The 24009-nt window shown below is 43.2% G+C and overlaps 1 protein-coding gene across 5 annotated transcripts in view; it reads right to left on the bottom strand.

Annotated features, from left to right (window-relative positions):
- Window positions 1-1573: 1573 nt before the first annotated feature.
- The window catches only part of POP7 (POP7 homolog, ribonuclease P/MRP subunit), a 60403-nt gene continuing 37967 nt past the window's right edge, over window positions 1574-24009 (bottom strand). For 3 of the 5 annotated variants that reach the window (XM_069949020.1, XM_069948937.1, XM_069949094.1), the window contains 2 exons: window positions 15000-15104; window positions 1574-2418 (listed from right to left, as the gene is read on the bottom strand). In XM_069949020.1, coding sequence (XP_069805121.1) covers window positions 2029-2418; window positions 15000-15074 — 465 coding nt within the window. In that variant the 5' untranslated portion in view covers window positions 15075-15104 and the 3' untranslated portion in view covers window positions 1574-2028. The other 2 variants (XM_069949143.1, XM_069949218.1) reach the window with 2 other exon arrangements.

Below are 24009 nucleotides of genomic sequence, written 5' to 3'. Positions count from 1 at the left end.
TTCTATTTTCTACACATAAAAAAAAATTGTCGCTGCTGACACGTCTTCCGCTGCCGTTCAGCGAAGAGGATATCAATATGAGTGGCCAGCTGGTGGAAAAATCATGGCCAGCAAGTTAATCTTTATTGCGACCACTAATGCTTTGTTGTTCCAGGCTAACTGAGAGGCCAAGGTCCGGAAGTGCACTGCATACTGGCCTACAGTGGAATCAACCTGACAAAGCCAACAAAGAGATGAGGCACCAGAGGATGTGTGACCAGGATCCTCAAAGACCTTGCCTAACCTGGCCAAAAAGGCTGGTTGTTAGAGGATCTTCCCGCTCCCTGAGAGGAGTAACACAGGCTAAAGCCTCACTGGAAAGTAGAGACCATAAACGCTATCTTAGCACGATCAGAGATGAACTGATGAGCCAAGATCTCAAATTGAATTGTAAACAGATTAAAAATCCACAGCAGGACTTAGGGTCTCCACTAAAGTGGGGAGGCAAATGAAGGGACGGACTGCTTGGAACAGCTGGAAGTGAAGCTGTGACGAGAAGGTGAGCTGCAATGTCCGGGGAATCTGGGTCAATTTTTCCTGGCGAGCACCTTGACAGGCAATTTCTGAAGCTAGGTATGGCGAGTTGGGATCCATGGCTCAGATGTACTGTAACCAATGGACCAAGCATAAGGAGGTGGATACCCTGGAACACCAAGAACTGTTGATGCAGCTTCTCCAAGGAGTGGAGTCTGAGGAGCCCACAGTGTTTTAGCAGAGCCCACGGCAAGGCAGGATAGGCTTTACTGCAGAAAATTCCCAGGTCGCTACCCTCAGAGAAGGTCCTCATTCACCACCGACTGATAGCAATCTTCAAAATACAATGTGAAGATGTTGTTCAGACTGGAGCTGAGCAGAGAATTAGGGATGGAACAAGATCCAAACGGCTAGGAGGTTGTGAGGAAGTGGAGGATAGCCAGGGAGCACAGACGTGGTTTGCTGACTAGAACACACCAACAACTGAGCTTACAGCTCTGGAGGTGATGGCAATAAATGCCCTCAGGTGATCAGTTTAAAATATACTACAATGTGTGTCCTGAGCCTTTCAAGCTTAACTGTTATGTAAAGGTAACCTAGGAAATCATTAACTATCAATAATACACGTGATTTTACGTAATGTTGTACTCAAAAAGCTGTTTTTGCAGCCGCTCCTTCAAAGAAGCAGGATTTCTGCATCCATTATGCTCTATGGATAGGGGAGAGGCCAAGAGGGGGATAAGTGAGCACTGAGAGAAGAAAAGGCAGCCCTCTAAAACACAACATCCTGCAATCTTCTTTCATCAAGCTTCCAGACTAGCAGTGACCTGTGAATCCAGTGTTTTATGTGCCCAGTCTCTAAACTGCACAGCTGCTTGTCTTCTCTCCCTGCTCACTCATCATACTCAGCCCCTCCATTGGTCATAATGGACTCAGAAAACTCATCTTCACTTTGCTCCTCTGTAATAAAGAAGTGGGGGAGGGGGGGGGGGTGGAGGCTGGGAAACTACTTGAGTACAGAAAGAGGTTTTGCTTAATTAATAAAAGCTATTACAGAGTTTCTTAAAATCACTTGCACATTCTCCTTTATATGGAGGGATCCTCCCTATTACAGAAGTATGCAGTGACCTCTGACCCATACACACAGAATCATCTCCGCACACATACATGTTTATCATCAACATGGATTCTCAGCACACAAGTCACAACATACGTAAGTCAGGACAACATGGGGTACACTGTACAGGCTGCACCCTGCTGACTGCATCATTTCTTATGCTCCAGAGCTGCACTCGCTATTCTGCTGTTAAATCATGTCTTATCCTATAGTGGAGGATAACACATGATGGAATGGCAGAAGACAGCAGAATAGTGAGTGACGCTCTGGAGGATGAGACATAATATATCACAGGGTCCATATAAGGATAGCAGAGTATATACAGAGTCTCTCAGAAGTCTGCCATTTAAAGCAGTCCTCCCCGGGTCACCCAGCTGCTTGCAGTAGTCCTCCCCGGGTCACTCCACGTGCGCTCGATACACCCGGATGTGAATAGCAGAGTTGTTGCGGTTGCGGACCCCCGGTTCCCCGTCCTCTCCACCCTCAGGCTCCAGGTCGTCGGTCAGCTCCACGGTGGAGGTGCTGGCGGATAGCAGGAGGCTGTCAGGCATGGAGAGCTGTAGCTGTAGGGCCAGGTTAATAGCACGCCCGATGGCCAGTCCAAGGCCGTGCACCCTGAGCTCCTTCTGCCCTCCGCCCTCCAGGAGGCGCCGGCATCGGGACAACTGGGCCCGGAAGTCGGTCTTTGTGTTCACATAGATGTCATTGGGGCCCCGGGGCGGGCGGGGGGCCGGCCGGCGGCGATGAGTAGGGGGGCGCTCGTGAAGAGGTGTCTGCTCAGCCATGGTCTGTGGAGGAGAATGTGAAAGGACGATGAGCTTTGTAGCCCTCAACATAACGCTTCCGACACAGCTTCATGTACGCTCCCCTCACCCCTCCCTACACACGTACACACGGCCGAGTGCTCCCCCACCCCCTCCATACACATGCACACTCAGCCGAGCCCTCCCCCACCCCCTCCATACACACTCAGCCGAATGCTCCCTCACCCCCTCCATACCCATGAACACTCAGCCAAGTGCTCCCCCACCCCCTCCATACACATGCACACTCAGCCGAATGCTCCCTCACCCCCTCCATACCCATGAACACTCAGCCAAGTGCTTCCCCACCCCCTCCATACACATGCACACTCAGCCAAGCCCCTCCACCATACATATGCGCACTCAGCCAAGTGCTCCCCCACCCCCTCCAAACACATGTACACTCATCCAAGTGCTTCTGCTGCCCTCCACAACATATAGCAGCACAGCAAATATCACAGTATGGATCAGTATATGGCAGCACACATCACAGTATGGATCAGTATATGGCAGCACACATCACAGTATGGAGCACTATATGGCAGCACACATCACAGTATGGATCAGTATATGGCAGCACACATCACAGTATGGATCAGTATATGGCAGCACACATCACAGTATGGATCAGTATATGGCAGCACACATCACAGTATGGATCAGTATATGGCAGCACACATCACAGTATGGATCAGTATATGGCAGCACACATCACAGTATGGATCAGTATATGGCAGCACACATCACAGTATGGATCAGTATATGGCAGCACACATCACAGTATGGATCAGTATATGGCAGCACACACCACAGTATGGATCAGTATATGGCAGCACAGCAAATATCACAGTATGGATCAGTATATGGCAGCACACATACCAGCATGGATCAGTATATGGCAGCACACATACCAGCATGGATCAGTATATGGCAGCATACATGACAGTATGGAGCACTATATGGCAGCACACATCACAGTATGGATCAGTATATGGCAGCACACATCACAGTATGGATCAGTATATGGCAGCACACATCACAGTATGGATCAGTATATGGCAGCACACATCACAGTATGGATCAGTATATGGCAGCACACATCACACTATGGATCAGTATATGGCAGCACACATCACAGTATAAATCAGTATATGGCAGCACACATCACAGTATGGATCAGTATATAGCAGCACACATCACAGTATGGAGCACTATATGGCAGCACACATCACAGTATGGATCAGTATATGGCAGCACACATCACAGTATGGAGCACTATATGGCAGCACACATCACAGTATGGAGCACTATATGGCAGCACACATCACAGTATGAAGCACTATATGGCAGCACACATCACAGTATGGAGCACTATATGGCAGCACACATCACAGTATGGAGCACTATATGGCAGCACACATCACAGTATGGCGTCTGTGCGGCTTTGCCCTCACACTATGTGAACTACGACCAGGGGAGAGGGGCTGCAGAGTCCGCTTAACCAGTGACGTCACTGTAGAATCAGCGGGTGTGAGGTCACAGATGAATCAGCACAGCGCACATACACCGGGGACATAACCGGACAGCACACGTGACCCCGGTGCCGGGACAGTCCTCTCACCTCTCCGTCACAGCGACCGTGAGCGTAGAGACGCACGGTACGGCTCCGCCTTACGTAAATGGGCGGAGTCCAGGAAGCATCGCCGACCAATCATAGAGTGACTGTTCCATCGCTCGGTCGGGCGCTGCGTTTCCATGGTGACGCCTCACAAACACAGCGCGGGAAAATATCTACAGATGTGGAGAGCTTAGATGGAGGCGAAGGTATGATCGCCACATGTCCATATAATACACATAACCCCCATATACACAGTATATATACCGATAATACTCATAACCCCCTATATACACAGTATATATACCGATAATACACATATCCCCACTATATACACAGTATATATACCGATAATACTCATAACCCCCCATATACACAGTATATATACCGATAATACACATAACCCCCCATATACACAGTATATATACCGATAATACACATATCTTCCTATATACACAGTATATGTACCGATAATACACATAACCCTCTATATACACAGTATGTATACCGATAATACACATATCTTCCTATATACACAGTATATATACCGATAATACACATAACCCCCTATATACACAGTATATATACCGATAATACACATATCCCCACTATATACACAGTATATATACCGATAATACTCATAACCCCCTATATACACAGTATATATACCGATAATACACATATCCCCACTATATACACAGTATATATACCAATAATACACATAACCCCCTATATACACAGTATATATACCGATAATACACATATCCTCTCTATATATACAGTATATATACCGATAATACACATATCTTCCTATATACACAGTATATATACCGATAATACACATAACCCCCCATATACACAGTATATATACCGATAATACTCATAACCCCCTATATACACAGTATATATACCGATAATACACATATCCCCACTATATACACAGTATATATACCAATAATACACATAACCCCCTATATACACAGTATATATACCTATAATACACATAACCCCCCATATACACAGTATATACACCGATAATACACATATCCCCACTATATACACAGTATATATACCGATAATACACATATCTTCCTATATACACAGTATATATAACGATATTACACATAACCCCCATATACTCAGTATATATACCGATAATACACATATCTTCCTATATACACAGTATATATACCGATAATACACATAACCCTCTATATACACAGTGTAAATACTGATAATACACATATCCCCTCTATATATACAGTATATATACCGATAATACACATATCCCCACTATATACACAGTATATATACCGATAATACACATATCTTCCTATATACACAGTATATATAACGATATTACACATAACCCCCATATACTCAGTATATATACCGATAATACACATATCTTCCTATATACACAGTATATATACCGATAATACACATAACCCTCTATATACACAGTGTAAATACTGATAATACACATATCCCCTCTATATATACAGTATATATACCGATAATACACATATCCCCACTATATACACAGTATATATACCGATAATACACATAACCTCTTATATACACAGTGTATATACCGATAATACACATATCCCCTCTATATATACAGTATATATACCGATAATACACATAACCCTCTATATATACAGTATATACACCGATAATACACATAACCCCCTATATACACAGTATATACACCGATAATACACATAACCCCCTATATACACAGTATATATACCCATAATACACATAACCCCATATATACACAGTATATATACCGATAATACACATAACCCCATATATACACAGTATATATACCGATAATACACATATCCCCACTATATACACAGTATATATACCGATAATACACATATCCCCACTATATACACAGTATATATACCGATAATACACATACCCCCCTAAATGCACAGTGTATATACTGATAATACACATAACCCTCTATATACACAGTATATATACCGATAATACACATAACCCCCTATATACACAGTATATATACCGATAATACACATATCCCCACTATATACACAGTATATATACCAATAATACACATAACCCCCTATATACACAGTATATATACCAATAATACACATAACCCCCTATATACACAGTATATATACCGATAATACACATAACCCCCTATATACACACATTATATATACCGATAATACACATAACCCTCTATATACACAGTATATATACCGATAATACACATATCCCCACTATATACACAGTATATATACCGATAATACACATAACCCTCTATATACACAGTATATATACCGATAATACACATAACCCCCTATATACACAGTGTATATACTGATAATACACATATCCCCCTATATACACAGTATATATACCGATAATACACATAATACACATATCCCCCTATATACACAGAATATATACCGATAATACACATAACCCTCTATATACACAGTATATATACCGATAATACACATAACCCCCTATATACACAGTATATATACCGATAATACACATAACCCTCTATATACACAGTATATATACCGATAATACACATATCCCCACTATATACACAGTATATATACCAATAATACACATAACCCCCTATATACACGAGGCTGAAGTTGGTTTCTTATTCGGCCAGTTTCCTATTCAGAGGATTTTTCTTTTTCCTGTTTTAGCTATTATTCTTACAGAAAATGTATAATATTCATACCCTACCGTAAGTGAGGGGCCCTGAGGGGACCGGTGATAAAAATGGCCAAAAGGACCCCAAGGTTGGCATAAAAAAGGGCATCAAAGTAAAAACACAAAATTATGATTTAAAAATAAAATTGACTTTGGGCCACTGATCTCACACTGATAATACACAGAGGGGGCTGCCCCGCATCACATCCAAGAGAGTCCAGCCTGGCCCAAAGTGGTTCTGGGTGTAAAAACTGGCATCAAAGTGGGCACATAGGCATTTTTTATGATTTGAATAAGTAACAGGTGTTTTCAAAGGGTTAAATGAGTTTGGGCCACTGATCTCACACTGATAATACACAGAGAGGGATGCCCGCATCACACCCAAGAGAGACCAGCCTGGCCCAAAGTGGTTCTGGGTATAAAAACTGGCATCACAGTGGGCACATAGGCATTTTTTCCCAATTTGAATAAGTAACAGCTGTTTTCAAAGGGTTAAATGAGTTTGGGCCACTGATCTCACACTGATAATACACAGAGAGGGATGGCCTGCCTCCCATAGACAGACTGTATGTCACAGAGGCAGGCGGAGAGTTCCGTTGCCAAATTCCACCGATTTTACTCCGTGTGAACTGGCCTTAAAGGGGAACTACCTGGAGGTGGGAGTAATCTAACCTGCTGATATGTCCCTATTGCAGCGGAGACGCCATGGATGAAGGGATGTCTCTTATCTTCATCCTCGATGCCGTTGTGGTGCAGTTTGGCATTTGCTCCATTGTACATACAGACCATTATAAAAACTGGAGCCACTCTCTGTGTATTATCAGTGTGAGATCAGTGGCCCAAACTCATTTAACCCTTTGAAAACAGCTGTTACTTATTCAAATCATGAAAAATGCCTATCTGTCCACTTTGATGCCAGTTTTTATACCCAGAACCACTTTGGGCCAGGCTGTACTCTGTTGGATGTGATGCTGGGCATCCCTCTCTGTGTATTATCAGTGTGAGATCAGTGGCCCAAACTCATTTAACCCTTTGAAAACAGCTGTTACTTATTCAAATTGGGAAAAAATGCCTGTGCCCACTTTGATGCCAGTTTTTATACCCAGAACCACTTTGGGCCAGGCTGGACTCTCTTGGATGTAATGCGGGGCAGCCCTCTCTGTGTATTATCAGTGTGAGATCAGTGGCCCAAAGTAAATTTTATTTTTAAATCATAATTTTGTGTTTTTACTTTGATGCCCATTTTTATGCCAACCTTGGGGTCCTTTTGGCCATTTTTATCACCGGTCCCCTCAGGGCCCCTCACTTACGGTAGGGTATGAATATTATACATTTTCTGTAAGAATAATAGCTAAAACAGGAAAAAGAAAAATCCTCTGAATAGGAAACTGGCCGAATAAGAAACCAACTTCAGCCTCGTCCTATATACACAGGGCTCCAGACTAAAAAATTTACCTAGGAGCCATTGGCTCCTAACCTGAAAAATTTAGGCGCCAAATAGAATATTTGGTCGCCAACATTTTAAAACATGTAAAATTAATGTTATGTTAAATGGGACTTACTGTTTGCAGAGGCCGCGGCAGCCTCCTCCTCCTCCTCCTCCTCCTCCTCCTCCTCCTTTAGATTCTCTCTTTTCTTAGTTTGAAAACGTTCAACATGGAAACTTGCAACTTGACAACCATATCCAGTCTGACAACCATATCCAGTCTGACAACCATATACAGTCTGACAACCATATACAGTCTGACTCAGTACTTCAGCCTCACTTGGCTAGCCTATTAATGAGGCTTACTCTTCTGAACTTGAACTTAAAAGCTTGCAACTTGACAACAATATACAGTCCACTAGAATGTGTGAGGTGGTCTACAAGTCAGGTTCTGAGTCAGTGTATATACATACAGACACTGAGGGAAGTGGTACTGTGCAGTGTATATACATACAGACACTGAGGGAAGTGGTACTGTGCAGTGTATATACATACAGACACTGAGGGAAGTGGTACTGTGCAGTGTATATACAGACACTGAGGGAAGTGGTACTGTGCAGTGTATACATACAGACACTGAGGGAAGTGGTACTGTGCAGTGTATACATACACACACACTGAGGGAAGTGGTACTGTGCAGTGTATACATACAGACACTGAGGGAAGTGGTACTGTGCAGTGTATATACATACAGACACTGAGGGAAGTGGTACTGTGCAGTGTATACATACAGACACTGAGGGAAGTGGTACTGTGCAGTGTATACATACAGACACTGAGGGAAGTGGTACTGTGCAGTGTATACATACAGACCCTGAGGGAAGTGGTACTGTGCAGTCTATACATACACACACACTGAGGGAAGTGGTACTGTGCAGTCTATACATACAGACACTGAGGGAAGTGGTACTGTGCAGTCTATACATACAGACACTGAGGGAAGTGGTACTGTGCAGTCTATACATACACACACACTGAGGGAAGTGGTACTGTGCAGTGTATACATACACACACACTGAGGGAAGTGGTACTGTGCAGTGTATACATACAGACACTGAGGGAAGTGGTACTGTTCAGTGTATACATACAGACACTGAGGGAAGTGGTACTGTGCAGTGTATATACAGACACTGAGGGAAGTGGTACTGTGCAGTCTATACATACTGACACTGAGGGAAGTGGTACTGTGCAGTGTATATATACACACACACACATTGAGGGAAGTGGTACTGTGCAGTCTATACATACAGACACTGAGGGAAGTGGTACTGTGCAGTGTATATACAGACACTGAGGGAAGTGGTACTGTGCAGTGTATATACAGACACTGAGGGAAGTGGTACTGTGCAGTGTATACATACACACACACTGAGGGAAGTGGTACTGTGCAGTGTATACATACAGACACTGAGGGAAGTGGTACTGTGCAGTGTATATACATACAGACACTGAGGGAAGTGGTACTGTGCAGTGTATACATACAGACACTGAGGGAAGTGGTACTGTGCAGTGTATACATACAGACACTGAGGGAAGTGGTACTGTGCAGTGTATACATACAGACACTGAGGGAAGTGGTACTGTGCAGTCTATACATACACACACACTGAGGGAAGTGGTACTGTGCAGTCTATACATACAGACACTGAGGGAAGTGGTACTGTGCAGTCTATACATACAGACACTGAGGGAAGTGGTACTGTGCAGTCTATACATACAGACACTGAGGGAAGTGGTACTGTGCAGTCTATACATACACACACACTGAGGGAAGTGGTACTGTGCAGTGTATACATACACACACACTGAGGGAAGTGGTACTGTGCAGTGTATACATACAGACACTGAGGGAAGTGGTACTGTGCAGTGTATACATACAGACACTGAGGGAAGTGGTACTGTGCCGTGTATATACAGACACTGAGGGAAGTGGTACTGTGCAGTCTATACATACTGACACTGAGGGAAGTGGTACTGTGCAGTGTATATATACACACACACACATTGAGGGAAGTGGTACTGTGCAGTCTACACATACTGACACTGAGGGAAGTGGTACTGTGCAGTCTATACATCATCCCCCCCCCCCCCCCCCCGCACCCCACACGCACTGACTACCGCACCTGGCCGCCATCACAACAGACACTACCAATCAGCTGCCCAGGCCGCGGTCCCCCCACACAGATTAGTGGCCGGCCGCCAACCCTGCCGTCCCTCCGGTTGTACTCACACACACTATCCACAAATTGGTGCCGCTGGGGTGCACTTGAAGAACCACCGGGTGAGGAGAGGCGGGAGAGAGACGCTGGAGGAGTGTGGCGCCTCTGCGGCCGTCCGTCCAATGAATGACGGACGTGCTGGATGACGTCACTGGAGAAGCGTGTCCCCGCACACGTCATCCAGCACGTCCGTCATTCATTGGACGGACGGCCGCAGAGGCGCCACGTGCTTCGGTGCAGCGTGCGGAAGTCCTTAAAGAGACAGCCGCCGCCGGGGCCAGTCGCAAATGGCGCCCAGATTAATAAATCTGGTCGCCATTTGCAAGATATCAGTCGCATTGGCGACCATTTTGGTCGCCATCTGGAGCCCTGATACACAGTGTATATATATATATATATATATATATATATATATATATACTGATACTACACATAACCCCCTATATACTCAGTATATATACCGATAATACACATAGCCCTACTATATACACTGTATATATACTGAGAACACACATAACCTCCCATATACACAGTATATATACCGATAATACACATATCACAACTGTATACTCTCTATATATACTGATAACACACATAACCCCCTATATATACTGTTAATACACATATCCCCACTATATACACAGTATATATACTGATAATACACATAACCCCATATATGCAAAGTATATATATACTGATAATACACATAACCCCCCATATACACAGTATATATACCGATAATACACATAACCCCCCATATACACAGTATATATACTGATAATACCCATATCACAACTGTATACTCAGTATATAGGTATTGGTACCTATTATATACAATAAAAATTCTTTACAATTTTTATGAATTAAGCCCATTGTGTTTTTCTATTTGTATACAATTTTATTTGTGGGTAATTTCTAAATGATAGAGTGACATCTAGTGGTGCAGTCTGGTACTGCATCCCTTATTTTAAGATCATTTTTTCACATCTATCACAAACCAGTGTGTGTAATACCGATAATACACATAACCCCATATATACAAAGTATATATACTGATAATACACATATCCCCACTATATATTGATAAGGCTAGGTGATGTGATTTTACCTAGTTGCACCGTACCTATATGACTACACCTATATATACTGCCCTCTGAATAAGGAGATGATCAGAGGGTGACAGAGATGGTTTGGAAGAAGGTAAGGAATGCTGGCAGCACATCAATGAGCACAGCTCCTTGAAAACTTATCATCTTAGTCCTAATACAAAGCTAGGAAGAGACACTTATCTATAAACAACTTATGGTAAACAATACATTGTGCCAGCCTGACTGCGCAGTACAGGAAGATGCTGACCATTTATGGACTGACCTGCCAGAGTGTGACATGTATGTGTCTTGTGACTTGGAACCCCGCCTGTATTGAATGTTTACATATTTCATATGAATACACTACACATTAGTAGTACCGCCCCATATTCTGTCTATAAAAGTTAACACAAATTAATAAAGGGGGCACTTCCCAGACTTGCATTACTGATACGTACATCAGATGTCTGTGTCCGTGATTTTAAGGTGTAAGCAGAACTGCAGCTGCTATCTCTAAATTTTAAACCATCACATACCTGGGTAGTTGACTTTTCTCCATAGAGACGGGTCAACATCTAAATTTAGACTTATTAATATACAGTATATATACTGATAATACACATATCCCCACTATATACACAGTATATATACCGATAATACACATAACTCCCTATATACCGATAATACACATAACCCCCTATATACACAGTATATATACCGATAATACACATAACCCCACTATATACTCAGTATATATACCGATAATACACATAACACCCTATATACTCAGTATATATACCGATAATACACATAACCCCCTATATACACAGTATATATACCGATAATACACATAACCCCCTATATACTCAGTATATATACCGATAATACACATAACCCCCTATATACACATTATATATACCGATAATACACATAACACCCTATATACTCAGTATATATACCGATAATACACATAACCCCCTATATACTCAGTATATATACTGATAATACACATAACCCCCTATATACTCAGTATATATACCGATAATACACATAACACCCTATATACTCAGTATATATACCGATAATACACATAACCCCCTATATACTCAGTATATATACCGATAATACACATAACACCCTATATACTCAGTATATATACCGATAATACACATAACCCCCTATATACTCAGTATATATACCGATAATACACATAACCCCCTATATACACAGTATATATACCGATAATACACATAACCCCCTATATACTCAGTATATATACACCGATAATACACATAACCCCCTATATACACATTATATATACCGATAATACACATAACACCCTATATACTCAGTATATATACCGATAATACACATAACCCCCTATATACTCAGTATATATACCGATAATACACATAACCCCCTATATACTCAGTATATATACCGATAATACACATAACCCCCTATATACACATTATATATACCGATAATACACATAACCCCCTATATACTCAGTATATATACCGATAATACACATAACCCCCTATATACTCAGTATATATACTGCCTTCCATCCACGTAACCCGGCGGCTTGCGTTTCACGTCGGCGGCGCGCTGACATCATCTGCACGCAGCGCCGTCATCTTCCGGAGTCCGTGCATGCGCAGTACGTCTGCGGCGTCTCCCGCCGTGCTGAGCATGCGCGGACTACAAAAGACGTCTGCGCTGCGTGCGGATGATGTCGGCGCGCCGCCGACGTGAAACGCAAGCCGCCGGGTCACGTGGATGGAAGGCAGACCTCAAGCACGCCCCTCTGGGCGTGATTACAGCCATTACAGACGCCCAGGACCTGTGACTGATCCTGCCCACCTTGACTAAATCCGCCCACCGTGACTACTTGCCAGAAATTTACATACAGCGCGGGACTTCTTCAAAGTAAGATTACTGACTGATGGAGGGGGGCACGGAGGTTACAGGGGGATGTTTAGGAAACGTGCTGGGTGATGTGCCAGCACGTTTCCTTATCTTAAGATGGATTTTCGGCATGATTGGTTCCCTTTAAAGGGAATCTGTCACCCCCCGTGCCGGGGCATACTTAATTTAGTAGTTCAGGGATAGCCCTGGTACTACTCCCCCATCATCTGCTCATACTATGAGCAGATGATGGGAGGAGTAGTACAGTGTATATGTGTCCGCACCGAGCAGGGAGGGAGGGGGAGGTAGTTAGATGCACAGGCACCTCTCTCCCTCCCTGCTCGGTGCCCTCCAAATGTATTGATTGAATACATTTATGGAATACTTTGGGGAGCAAGGACACTTGTTCCCTAAAGTATTCCATAAGTGTATTCAATCAATAAAACATACTGTACATTACATTACTTTTTACATAGAATACATAGAGTGTCCAGAAGGGGGCGCACTATATATAGAAGTCAATGGTACTCTTTGACTTCTATATATATAGTGCGCCCCCTTCTGGACACTCCATAGGAATTACAACTCATTCATGACATCATGGTTTTTGAGAGAATTTGAAGACTCCCTGATCTACTAACTTAAAGGGAATCTGTCACCCCCCGTGCAGGGGCAGAACCCGGCTGACCCCGTGGTGCAGACTCATATACTTACCGCTTCCTCGAAGTCCCCCGTCCGAAGCCGCACACACGCTCACCAGAGATGAGTCTGACGTCCTTAGAGAATAACTGAAGCCGTCATTCTCTATGGGCGTTGGGCTCATCTTTGATGAGCGTGCGCACGGCTTCGGACGGGGATTTCTCAGCGGCGGGACGGGCTCCGGGACTTCGAGGAAGCGGTAAGTATATGGGTCTGCACCGGGTGGTCAGCCGGGCTCTGCCCCGGCATGGGGGGGGTGACAGGTTCCCTTTAAGGAAAATAGCCCTATATGTGCATTTCCCATAATTATTGTACATTAGGAATTTGTCTAACTTTCCATAAGTAATAACATGTTAAAAAATAAGTTTTGGCCGAAGTTGTCCTTTAATATTTCCTATACACTCTCCGCGCCGTTCCCCTTAACCTATGCTATACGCTTTCTTCGCTGTTCCCTGTACGCTCTCTTCACCATCCTCTCTAGGCTTCCTTCACTGTTTGCTCTCTCTTTGCTGTTCTACTTGATGTTTTCTATACACTCTTGCTGTTTCCAGGACACTTTCCTCGCCGTTCCCTGTACACTTTTTTAATCGCCTTTCGAACCCTTTCCTCACAGTTATTGCTCTCTTTGCCATTCCCTGTATGCTCTCCTCAATTTTCCCCTATGTTCTCCTTCACATTCCTATACGCCCTCCTCGCTGTTCCCTGTACGCTCTTCTCGCTGTTTACGCTCTCCTCGCTGCCCCCTTGTGGATTTTGAGGCCTTTAGAGCTTGGACCTAAAGGCTGTAACATTGAGGCCCCCCCCCACACACACACACACACACACACACTCACTCTGTTTGTGGTCTCATCTGTAGGATCCATCTTCCAATCTTCCTGTAAAGTGCAGTCATCAGATATGGAATCCATTAGGCAGGGACATGGTAACCGTTCACAATTCTAGATGGATGTAAAGCAGAATTAATTCACAATGAAGGAACAGCAGAGCTGAACACTCCAAAGACAGAAGAAGAGAGCAGACACATGATATATACATCCAGGGTTCAGCATACAGGGTCACATTCGGGGAACTGTATACAGACTTGGGTACAGTTCACACTGTGTGTTAGCTCAGATATCCCAGCTTGTGGTGTTGCTGTAAGTTTGTAATTCTCCGTGTGAACACCAGATGGCGATGTGTCTCTATATAGTTAGAAGTGGAGGCCTGAAGGGAAGCTGATTCCAGTGTCCCATCATGTGTCTGTATATCTAATGCAGGTTCCCCAAATACCTATAGTGAAGGATGTATCCTCTGTAATAAGGAGTCCTGTCTGGTGACAGGCAGGGCCGGATTAAAGGGAGGGCACAAGGGGCATGTGCCCAGGGGCCTCCACCACTAGGGGGCCTCCACCAGCCCCAACCCGGAAGTGGTGTCTGGGAGCCAGTCCCAAGCACAAAAAGCATGTGGAAACCCTACCTGGACACAGCACTGGCCACACTGCATGCTGTCCAGGGAGGGAGGGAGGTGTAGGGTTAATCCTGTGTAAGCATCTCCCTCCTGGCAGGCTCAGACTCCCCCCTGGTGGGTCTTTGAATGGATTCTTCCTGTCAAGCTTCCGGGTGCCTGTCTCCTGCCGAGGTCCTCACTCCCCCCTCGCCCCTCCCCCTCACTGAGGAGAGGACAGCGTGGGACCTTAGCAAGGAAACCTGATCTCTTCAGCAGGGATGTGACATCATGGAGCATGCTGGAGCATCTGTCACAGTGGCTAACAGGCTGAATGAACAGAGAAGAGACAGAAGAGAGAAGACCTGTCATCTGCCCAGATCAGGTGAGTATGAGGTTTTGTTTTGTATTGGCACATCAGAGCAGGGGTATATACTATATAGAGGCATATATCAGAGCAGGGATATATACTATAGGGGCATATATCAGAGCAGGGGTATATACTATAGGGGCATATATCAGAGCAGGGGGCATATACCAGAGCCGAGGGCATATACTATGGGTGCATATATCAGAGCAGGGGTATATACTATAGGGGCATATATCAGAGCAGAGGCATATATATATAGCCTATGTAGCCTGTGTGTGCAGCGTATGATATATAGCCTGTGTGCAGTGTATGGTATATAGTCTGTGTGCAGTGTATGATACATAGCCTGTGTGCAGTGTATGGTATATAGCCTGTGTGCAGTGTATAGTATATAGCCTGTGTGCAGTGTATGGTATATAGCCTGTGTGCAGTGTATGATATATAGCCTGTGTGCAGTGTATGGTATACAGCCTATGTGCAGCCTATAATATATAGCCTGTTTGCAGTGTATGGTATAAAGCCTGTGTGCTGCCTATGATATATAGTCTGTGTGCAGCATATGACATATAGCCTGTGTGCAGTGTATGGTATATAGCCTGTGTGCAGTGTATGGTATATAGCCTGTGTGCAGTGTATGATATATAGCCTGTGTGCAGTATATGACATGTAACATGTGTGCAGTGTATGATATATAGCCTGTGTGCAGTGTATGATATATAGCCTGTGTGCAGTATATGACATGTAATCTGTGTGCAGTGAAAGATATATAGCCTGTGTGCAGTGTATGATATATAGCCTGTGTGCAGTGTATGATATATAGCCTGTGTGCAGTATATGACATGTAACATGTGTGCAGTGTATGATATATAGCCTGTGTGCAGTGTATGATATATAGCCTGTGTGCAGTATATGACATGTAACATGTGTGCAGTGTATGATATATAGCCTGTGTGCAGTGTATGATATATAGCCTGTGTGCAGTGTATGATATATAGCCTGTGTGCAGTGTATGATATATAGCCTGTGTGCAGTGTATGATATATAGCCTGTGTGCAGTATATGACATGTAATCTGTGTGCAGTGTATGATATATAGCCTGTGTGCAGTGTATGATATATAGCCTGTGTGCAGTGTATGATATATACAGCCTGTGTGCAGCATATGGTGTATATTTAGCCTGTGTGCAGCATAAGGTATATATAGCCTGTGTGCAGCATATGACATGTAGCCTGTGTGCAGCTATATATGCCATGATCATTAGGGTATATTCACATGTAGCATATCCGCTATAGATTATACACAGCCTTTAAATACTTTCTGCTCTTTACTGCTTCAGGTAGTTTATATGGTTGGGAACTGAAGATGGGACTTAGACTTGCAAGTCCAGGTTCTGCCTGCGACTCACAACTGCATATGCTGCTGTGGTGGCTAACACAGAGGGCAAGAGAGCACAGAAAGTGCTAAAGTGCTGTGTTCTCGCATTGCATTAAGTGGGATCACACCGCGATGCTCACCCCTCCCCCATCCTGTCTCTAGGACCTGGCATCTTCCTCTGGACTGCAGCCTCTAGTGACCATCACATGCAGAACAGAGGAGGATGCTGAGCCATACAGGCAGGAGTGAGGAGGGGAAGGTGCTAAGTCCCCTACAGTAATCAGCCACCTGTATAGAATGCTCTATGGTTTATTTGTGGGGGAAGAAAATGGGGGGGGGGGGCAACAAAATTGTTGCCCAGGGCCTCCACCAACCTTAATCCGGCCCTGGTGACAGGTCTGTAATAAGGAGCCCTGACTGGTGACAGGTCTGTAGTAAGGAGCCCTGACTGTGGTGAAAGGTCTGTAATAAGGAGTCCGGACTGGTGATAGGTCTGTAATAAGGAGTCCGGACTGGTGACAGATCTGTAATAAGGAGTCCTGACTGGTGACAGGTCTGTAATAAGGAGCCCTGACTGTGGTGAAATGTCTGTAGTAAGGAGTCCGGACTGATGACAGGTCTGTAATAAGGAGTCCTGACTGGTGACAGGTCTGTAATAAGGAGTCCGGACTGTGGTGAAAGGTCTGTAATAAGGAGTCCTGACTGGTGACGGGTCTCTAATAAGGAGTCCGGACTGGTGACAGGTCTGTAATAAGGAGTCCTGACTGGTGATAGATCTGTAATAAGGAGTCCTGACTGGTGACAGGTCTCTAATAAGGAGTCCGGACTGGTGACAGGTCTGTAATAAGGAGTCCGGACTGGTGATAGGTCTGTAATAAGGAGTCCGGACTGGTGACAGGTCTGTAATAAGGAGTCCTGACTGGTGACAGGTCTGTAATAAGGAGTCCGGACTGGTGACAGGTCTGTAATAAGGAGCCCTGACTGTGGTGAAAGGTCTGTAGTAAGGAGTCCGGACCGATGACAGGTATGTAATAAGGAGTCCTGACTGGTGACAGGTCTGTAATAAGGAGTCCGGACTGGTGACAGGTCTGTAATAAGGAGTCCGGACTGGTGACAGGTCTGTAATAAGGAGTCCTGACTGGTGATAGATCTGTAATAAGGAGTCCTAACTGGTGACAGGTCTCTAATAAGGAGTCCGGACTGGTGACAGGTCTGTAATAAGGAGTCCTGACTGGTGACAGGTCTGTAATAAGGAGTCCGGACTGGTGACAGGTCTGTAATAAGGAGTCCTGACTGGTGACAGGTCTGTAATAAGGAGTCCGGACTGGTGACAGGTCTGTAATAAGGAGTCCTGACTGGTGACAGGTCTCTAATAAGGAGTCCGGACTGGTGACAGGTCTGTAATAAGGAGTCCTGACTGGTGACAGGTCTCTAATAAGGAGTCCGGACTGGTGACAGGTCTGTAATAAGGAGTCCGGACTGGTGACAGGTCTGTAAGAGATCCTCAGACCCATTGTTGGATGGGCTTGTAATGTAATGGGCCTGTAATGTAATGTAATGAGGATCTTTCCGCATCCAGACCCTTATCGGATATTGATTGTGATTTACATTGATAATTTTTATGTTTTATTGTTCTCAGCTCCTTCCACTATATAATCAGTAATATTTTGAGCTGGAATACAGCGGTGCCTTGGATTACGAGCATAATCCATTCCGGGGCTGTGTTTGTAATCCAATTCCACTCTTAAACCAAAGCAAATTTTCCCATAAAAAATCATTGAAATACAGACAATTGGTTCCACACCTCAAATATAATGATTTTATTTTCTGAATAAGCGAATGGGAGAGCGCACGCTCGTCCGCTTCCTCTCCTCTCCGCTCCAAGAATTAACATGTTAGTTCTTTAAACGGCGGCAGCAGACGAGCGCGCGCCCTCTCTATTCACTTACAGCAGCACGTCGGGATTTCGTGGCTCAGTGCTCTATGTGAACTGGCCCTAACATGTAGAAGAGATGAAACAATGAGAAGCAGCTGGATATGTGATATATAAGTTACTGTACAGTATAGCAGCATGTGGTATATAATGTACAGTAACTGTATAACCCTGATAACACTGCAGCAGCTGGATATGTGATATATGTTACTGTACAGTATAGCAGCATGTGGTATATAATGTATAGTAACTGTATAACCCTGATAACACAGCAGCTGGATATGTGATATATAAGTTACTGTACAGTATAGCAGCATGTGGTGTATAATGTATAGTAACTGTATAACCCTGATAACACAGCAGCTGGATATGTGATATATAAGTTATTGTACAGTATAGCAGCATGTGGCGTATAATGTATAGTAACTGTATAACCCTGATAACACAGCAGCAGCTGGATATGTGATATATAAGTTATTGTACAGTATAGCAGCATGTGGTGTATAATGTATAGTAACTGTATAACCCTGATAACACAGCAGCTGGATATGTGATATATAAGTTACTGTACAGTATAGCAGCATGTGGTATATAATGTGTAGTAACTGTATAACCCTGATAACACAGCAGCTGGATATGTGATATATAAGTTACTGTACAGTATAGCAATCAGCATGTAGTGTATAATGTATAGTAACTGTATAACCCTGATAACACTGCAGCTGGATATGTGATATATAAGTTACTGTACAGTATAGCAGCATGTGGTATATAATGTATAGTAACTGTATAACCCTGATAACACAGCAGCTGGATATGTGATATATAAGTTACTGTACAGTATAGCAATCAGCATGTAGTGTATAATGTATAGTAACTGTGTAACCCTGATAACACAGCAGCAGCTGGATATGTGATATATAAGTTACTGTACAGTATAGCAGCATGTGGTATATAATGTATAGTAACTGTATAACCCTGATAACACAGCAGCAGCTGGATATGTGATATATAAGTTACTGTACAGTATAGCAGCATGTGGTATATAATGTATAGTAACTGTATAACCCTGATAACACAGCAGCTGCATATGTGATATATAAGTTACTGTACAGTATAGCAATCAGCATGTGGTGTATAATGTATAGTAACTGTATAACCCTGATAACACAGCAGCTGGATATGTGATATATAAGTTACTGTACAGTATAGCAGCATGTAGTGTATAATGTATAGTAACTGTATAACCCCGATAACACAGCAGCTGGATATGTGATATATAAGTTACTGTACAGTATAGCAGCATGTGGTGTATAATGTATAGTAACTATATAACCCTGATAACACAGCAGCTGGATATGTGATATATAAGTTACTGTACAGTATAGCAATCAGCATGTGGTATATAATGTATAGTAACTGTATAACCCTGATAACACAGCAGCTGGATATGTGATATATAAGTTACTGTACAGTATAGCAGCATGAGGTATATAATGTATAGTAACTGTATAACCCTGATAACACAGCAGCTGGATATGTGATATATAAGTTACTGTACAGTATAGCAGCATGTGGTATATAATGTATAGTAACTGTATAACCCTAATAACAGCAGCTGGATATGTGATATATAAGTTACTGTACAGTATAGCAATCAGCATGTGGTATATAATGTATAGTAACTGTATAACCCTGATAACACAGCAGCTGGATATGTGATATATAAGTTACTGTACAGTATAGCAATCAGCATGTGGTGTATAATGTATAGTAACTGTATAACCCTGATAACACAGCAGCTGGATATGTGATATATAAGTTACTGTACAGTATAGCATCAGCATGTGGTATATAATGTATAGTAACTGTATAACCCTGATAACACAGCAGCTGGATATGTGATATATAAGTTACTGTACAGTATAGCAGCATGTGGTGTATAATGTATAGTAACTGTATAACCCTGATAACACAGCAGCTGAATATGTGATATATAAGTTACTGTACAGTATAGCAATCAGCATGTGGTATATAATGTATAGTAACTGTATAACCCTGATAACACAGCAGCTGGATATGTGATATATAAGTTACTGTACAGTATAGCAGCATGTGGTATATAATGTATAGTAACTGTATAACCCTGATAACACAGCAGCTGGATATGTGATATATAAGTTACTGTACAGTATAGCAGCATGTGGTATATAATGTATAGTAACTGTATAACCCTGATAACACAGCAGCTGGATATGTGATATATAAGTTACTGTACAGTATAGCAATCAGCATGTGGTGTATAATGTATAGTAACTGTATAACCCTGATAACACAGCAGCAGCAGCTTGTAGATACAGGATGGAGCTGCAGATCCCCATAATGCAGTAGTGTAGTACAACAGGCTAGAATAGAGAAGCAGGGCTGCTGTCAGGGGTCTGTGTGGTCACATGACAGCAATGGAGAAGGGGTGTGTGTTAAGCAAGGACCAATCAGGACTGACAGACTGCAGGGAGCAGGAAGGAATGAACAGGACAGATGTGGGCACAGTATAGCAGCGTTCTCTGTCCGGGAAGAGAGGGGTTACAGCTATGGAGAGATTACCTCCACAGTCCTGTCCCCTGATGCAAGCCCCAGCCTGAAGTGGATCTCCCATGATTTGGAAGGTGAGGGAGACATCCTGGGTCAGAGTACAGGGCTCAACCAAAAAAGAAAACAAATGCTGATTTTACGTAGCAAACAAATTATGTATCTTTATTAAATATACATTAAAACAATTTCCTTAAAAAAGAGAGACAGACCAAACATTAAAAAGAACAGTGACTATCCTGGAGGTGTTTCTATAGTAACCAGATCACATACGCTGGAATCCCTGACCAACAACAAATGTCACAGAACAGGGGGATATATTCCAAAAAATCATACAGTAGGACACTATAATAAATAAATAATAAAGTGCAAGTGCATTCAATTCATAGAGTGAACCTACAGACAATTGATAACTCTCTTATCCACCCTTCATCTATTATTATTTCCCCATCAAATCTAGAGATCCAGCCAGTTAGATACCTTTTGCGGTGATATACAATGTGTATCCTCCAGGACGGCACCACCCCGACGCGCGTTTCGTTGCCTTCGTCCGGGGGTGACATTTGTTGTTGGTCAGGGATTCCAGCGTATGTGATCTGGTTACTATAGAAACACCTCCAGGATAGTCACTGTTCTTTTTAATGTTTGGTCTGTCTCTCTTTTTTATGGAAATTGTTTTAATGTATATTCAATAAAGATACATAATTTGTTTGCTACGTAAAATCAGCATTTGTTTTCTTTATTGGTTGTGATCTGTGGTAGCTGTAGTGGCAGTGTAACGACCATTTGCAATGGACCTAGAATGACTAGTATGTGCACTTTATAGGAATACAGGCATTGCATGTAGACAAAACCGTGAACTCATCAGAGTACAGGGCTGTAGACCCCAATATGCAGACCATGCCCCTCCCCCACTCCCCCTCCCACTCCCACCCAGTACAGGGAGCTCTTACACCAAAACGCTCCAGGGGTTATCCAGCGCTACAAAAACATGGCCACTTTTCCCCCTACTGTTGTCTCCAGGTTGTTCAGGTGCAGTTTTTGATTAAGCTCCATTTACTTCAATGGAACTGAGTTTCAAAACCCCACCCAAACTGGAGACAACAGTAGGGGGAAAGTGGCCATGTTTTTGTAGCGCTGTATAACCCCTTTTAACCAAGTTACTCTTAAACCAAGGTACCACTGTATTTCATTCAGTGAGATTTGGGATGTGTTCTTTTAGTGTTTAGTGTTCCCCTTATTTTTTTAGCGGTGTATATACTGCTGACTGAAAAAGCGATTGTTGAAGCAAGTGTTTTTGACGCAAAGTGTGTTTTTGTCTCAAGTGTGGCGCTTAAGATTAAGGGACTTTAGATTCTGGGAGTTTAGAGGAGAACAAATTGTACTTAATCTGTCTGTTGTTTAATATATCTGATATCACCAATTGTCACAATGTGGCCGTGTTTGACAATGCAGTCCAATGTACAGCTTATGCGATGGATGCAATCTTTGAAGTCATATAAAGGTACATATTGTGCGTAATGTGTGGAGGGTGGGAGAACATTGGGGGACATTTATTGAAGGGCAAAAATGCCTTTTTTAGGCGCAGATGGGCCCGATCGGCGGAAAAATATTCACAAATGGTCTATTTGCAAATATTTTTTTCGCATCAGGCCGATCTGCGTCACCTTTGCCAGTGGAGCGGAGAGGGGCTGTTACGGGGGTGCGGCTGCACGCATAGGGGGCGCGGCCTCTGCGTGCACCGCATTTATCATTTATCTAAGCTGGCGTAGGTTTCAAATAATTCTCACAGACGGGCTCCGTGCGCATGGGATTTATGTAGAGGCAGTGCGCCGCTACATAAATCCTCTGAGCTCCGGAGCTGCTGGGACATTTGGAAGCCCTGACTTTGGATCTGATTGAACAGCTGGCAACAGTGAGATTGCATAGAGGTGCAGGAGGATGAGGCAGCTATTTGGGTGACAGAAGACTAGGTAGAGGGATACAAAAACCTATATTAGGGTCTCTGACCAATATTTACTGATAAGGGTTTCATTCATATACAACCAAAACAAACAACCCTTAAATAATTAAATAAAGAAATCACATACCAATAGATATGACCAAAAATCTAAATCCTTTATTCGTACATAAATCCCAAACCTATCCCATAAAA

Source organism: Dendropsophus ebraccatus, chromosome 1 (genome assembly GCF_027789765.1).
Source record: "Dendropsophus ebraccatus isolate aDenEbr1 chromosome 1, aDenEbr1.pat, whole genome shotgun sequence".
In the NCBI taxonomy this organism is placed as follows: domain Eukaryota; kingdom Metazoa; phylum Chordata; class Amphibia; order Anura; family Hylidae; genus Dendropsophus; species Dendropsophus ebraccatus.
Note: the sequence above shows the minus strand (reverse complement) of the source record. Positions and strands in the feature narration are given on the sequence as shown.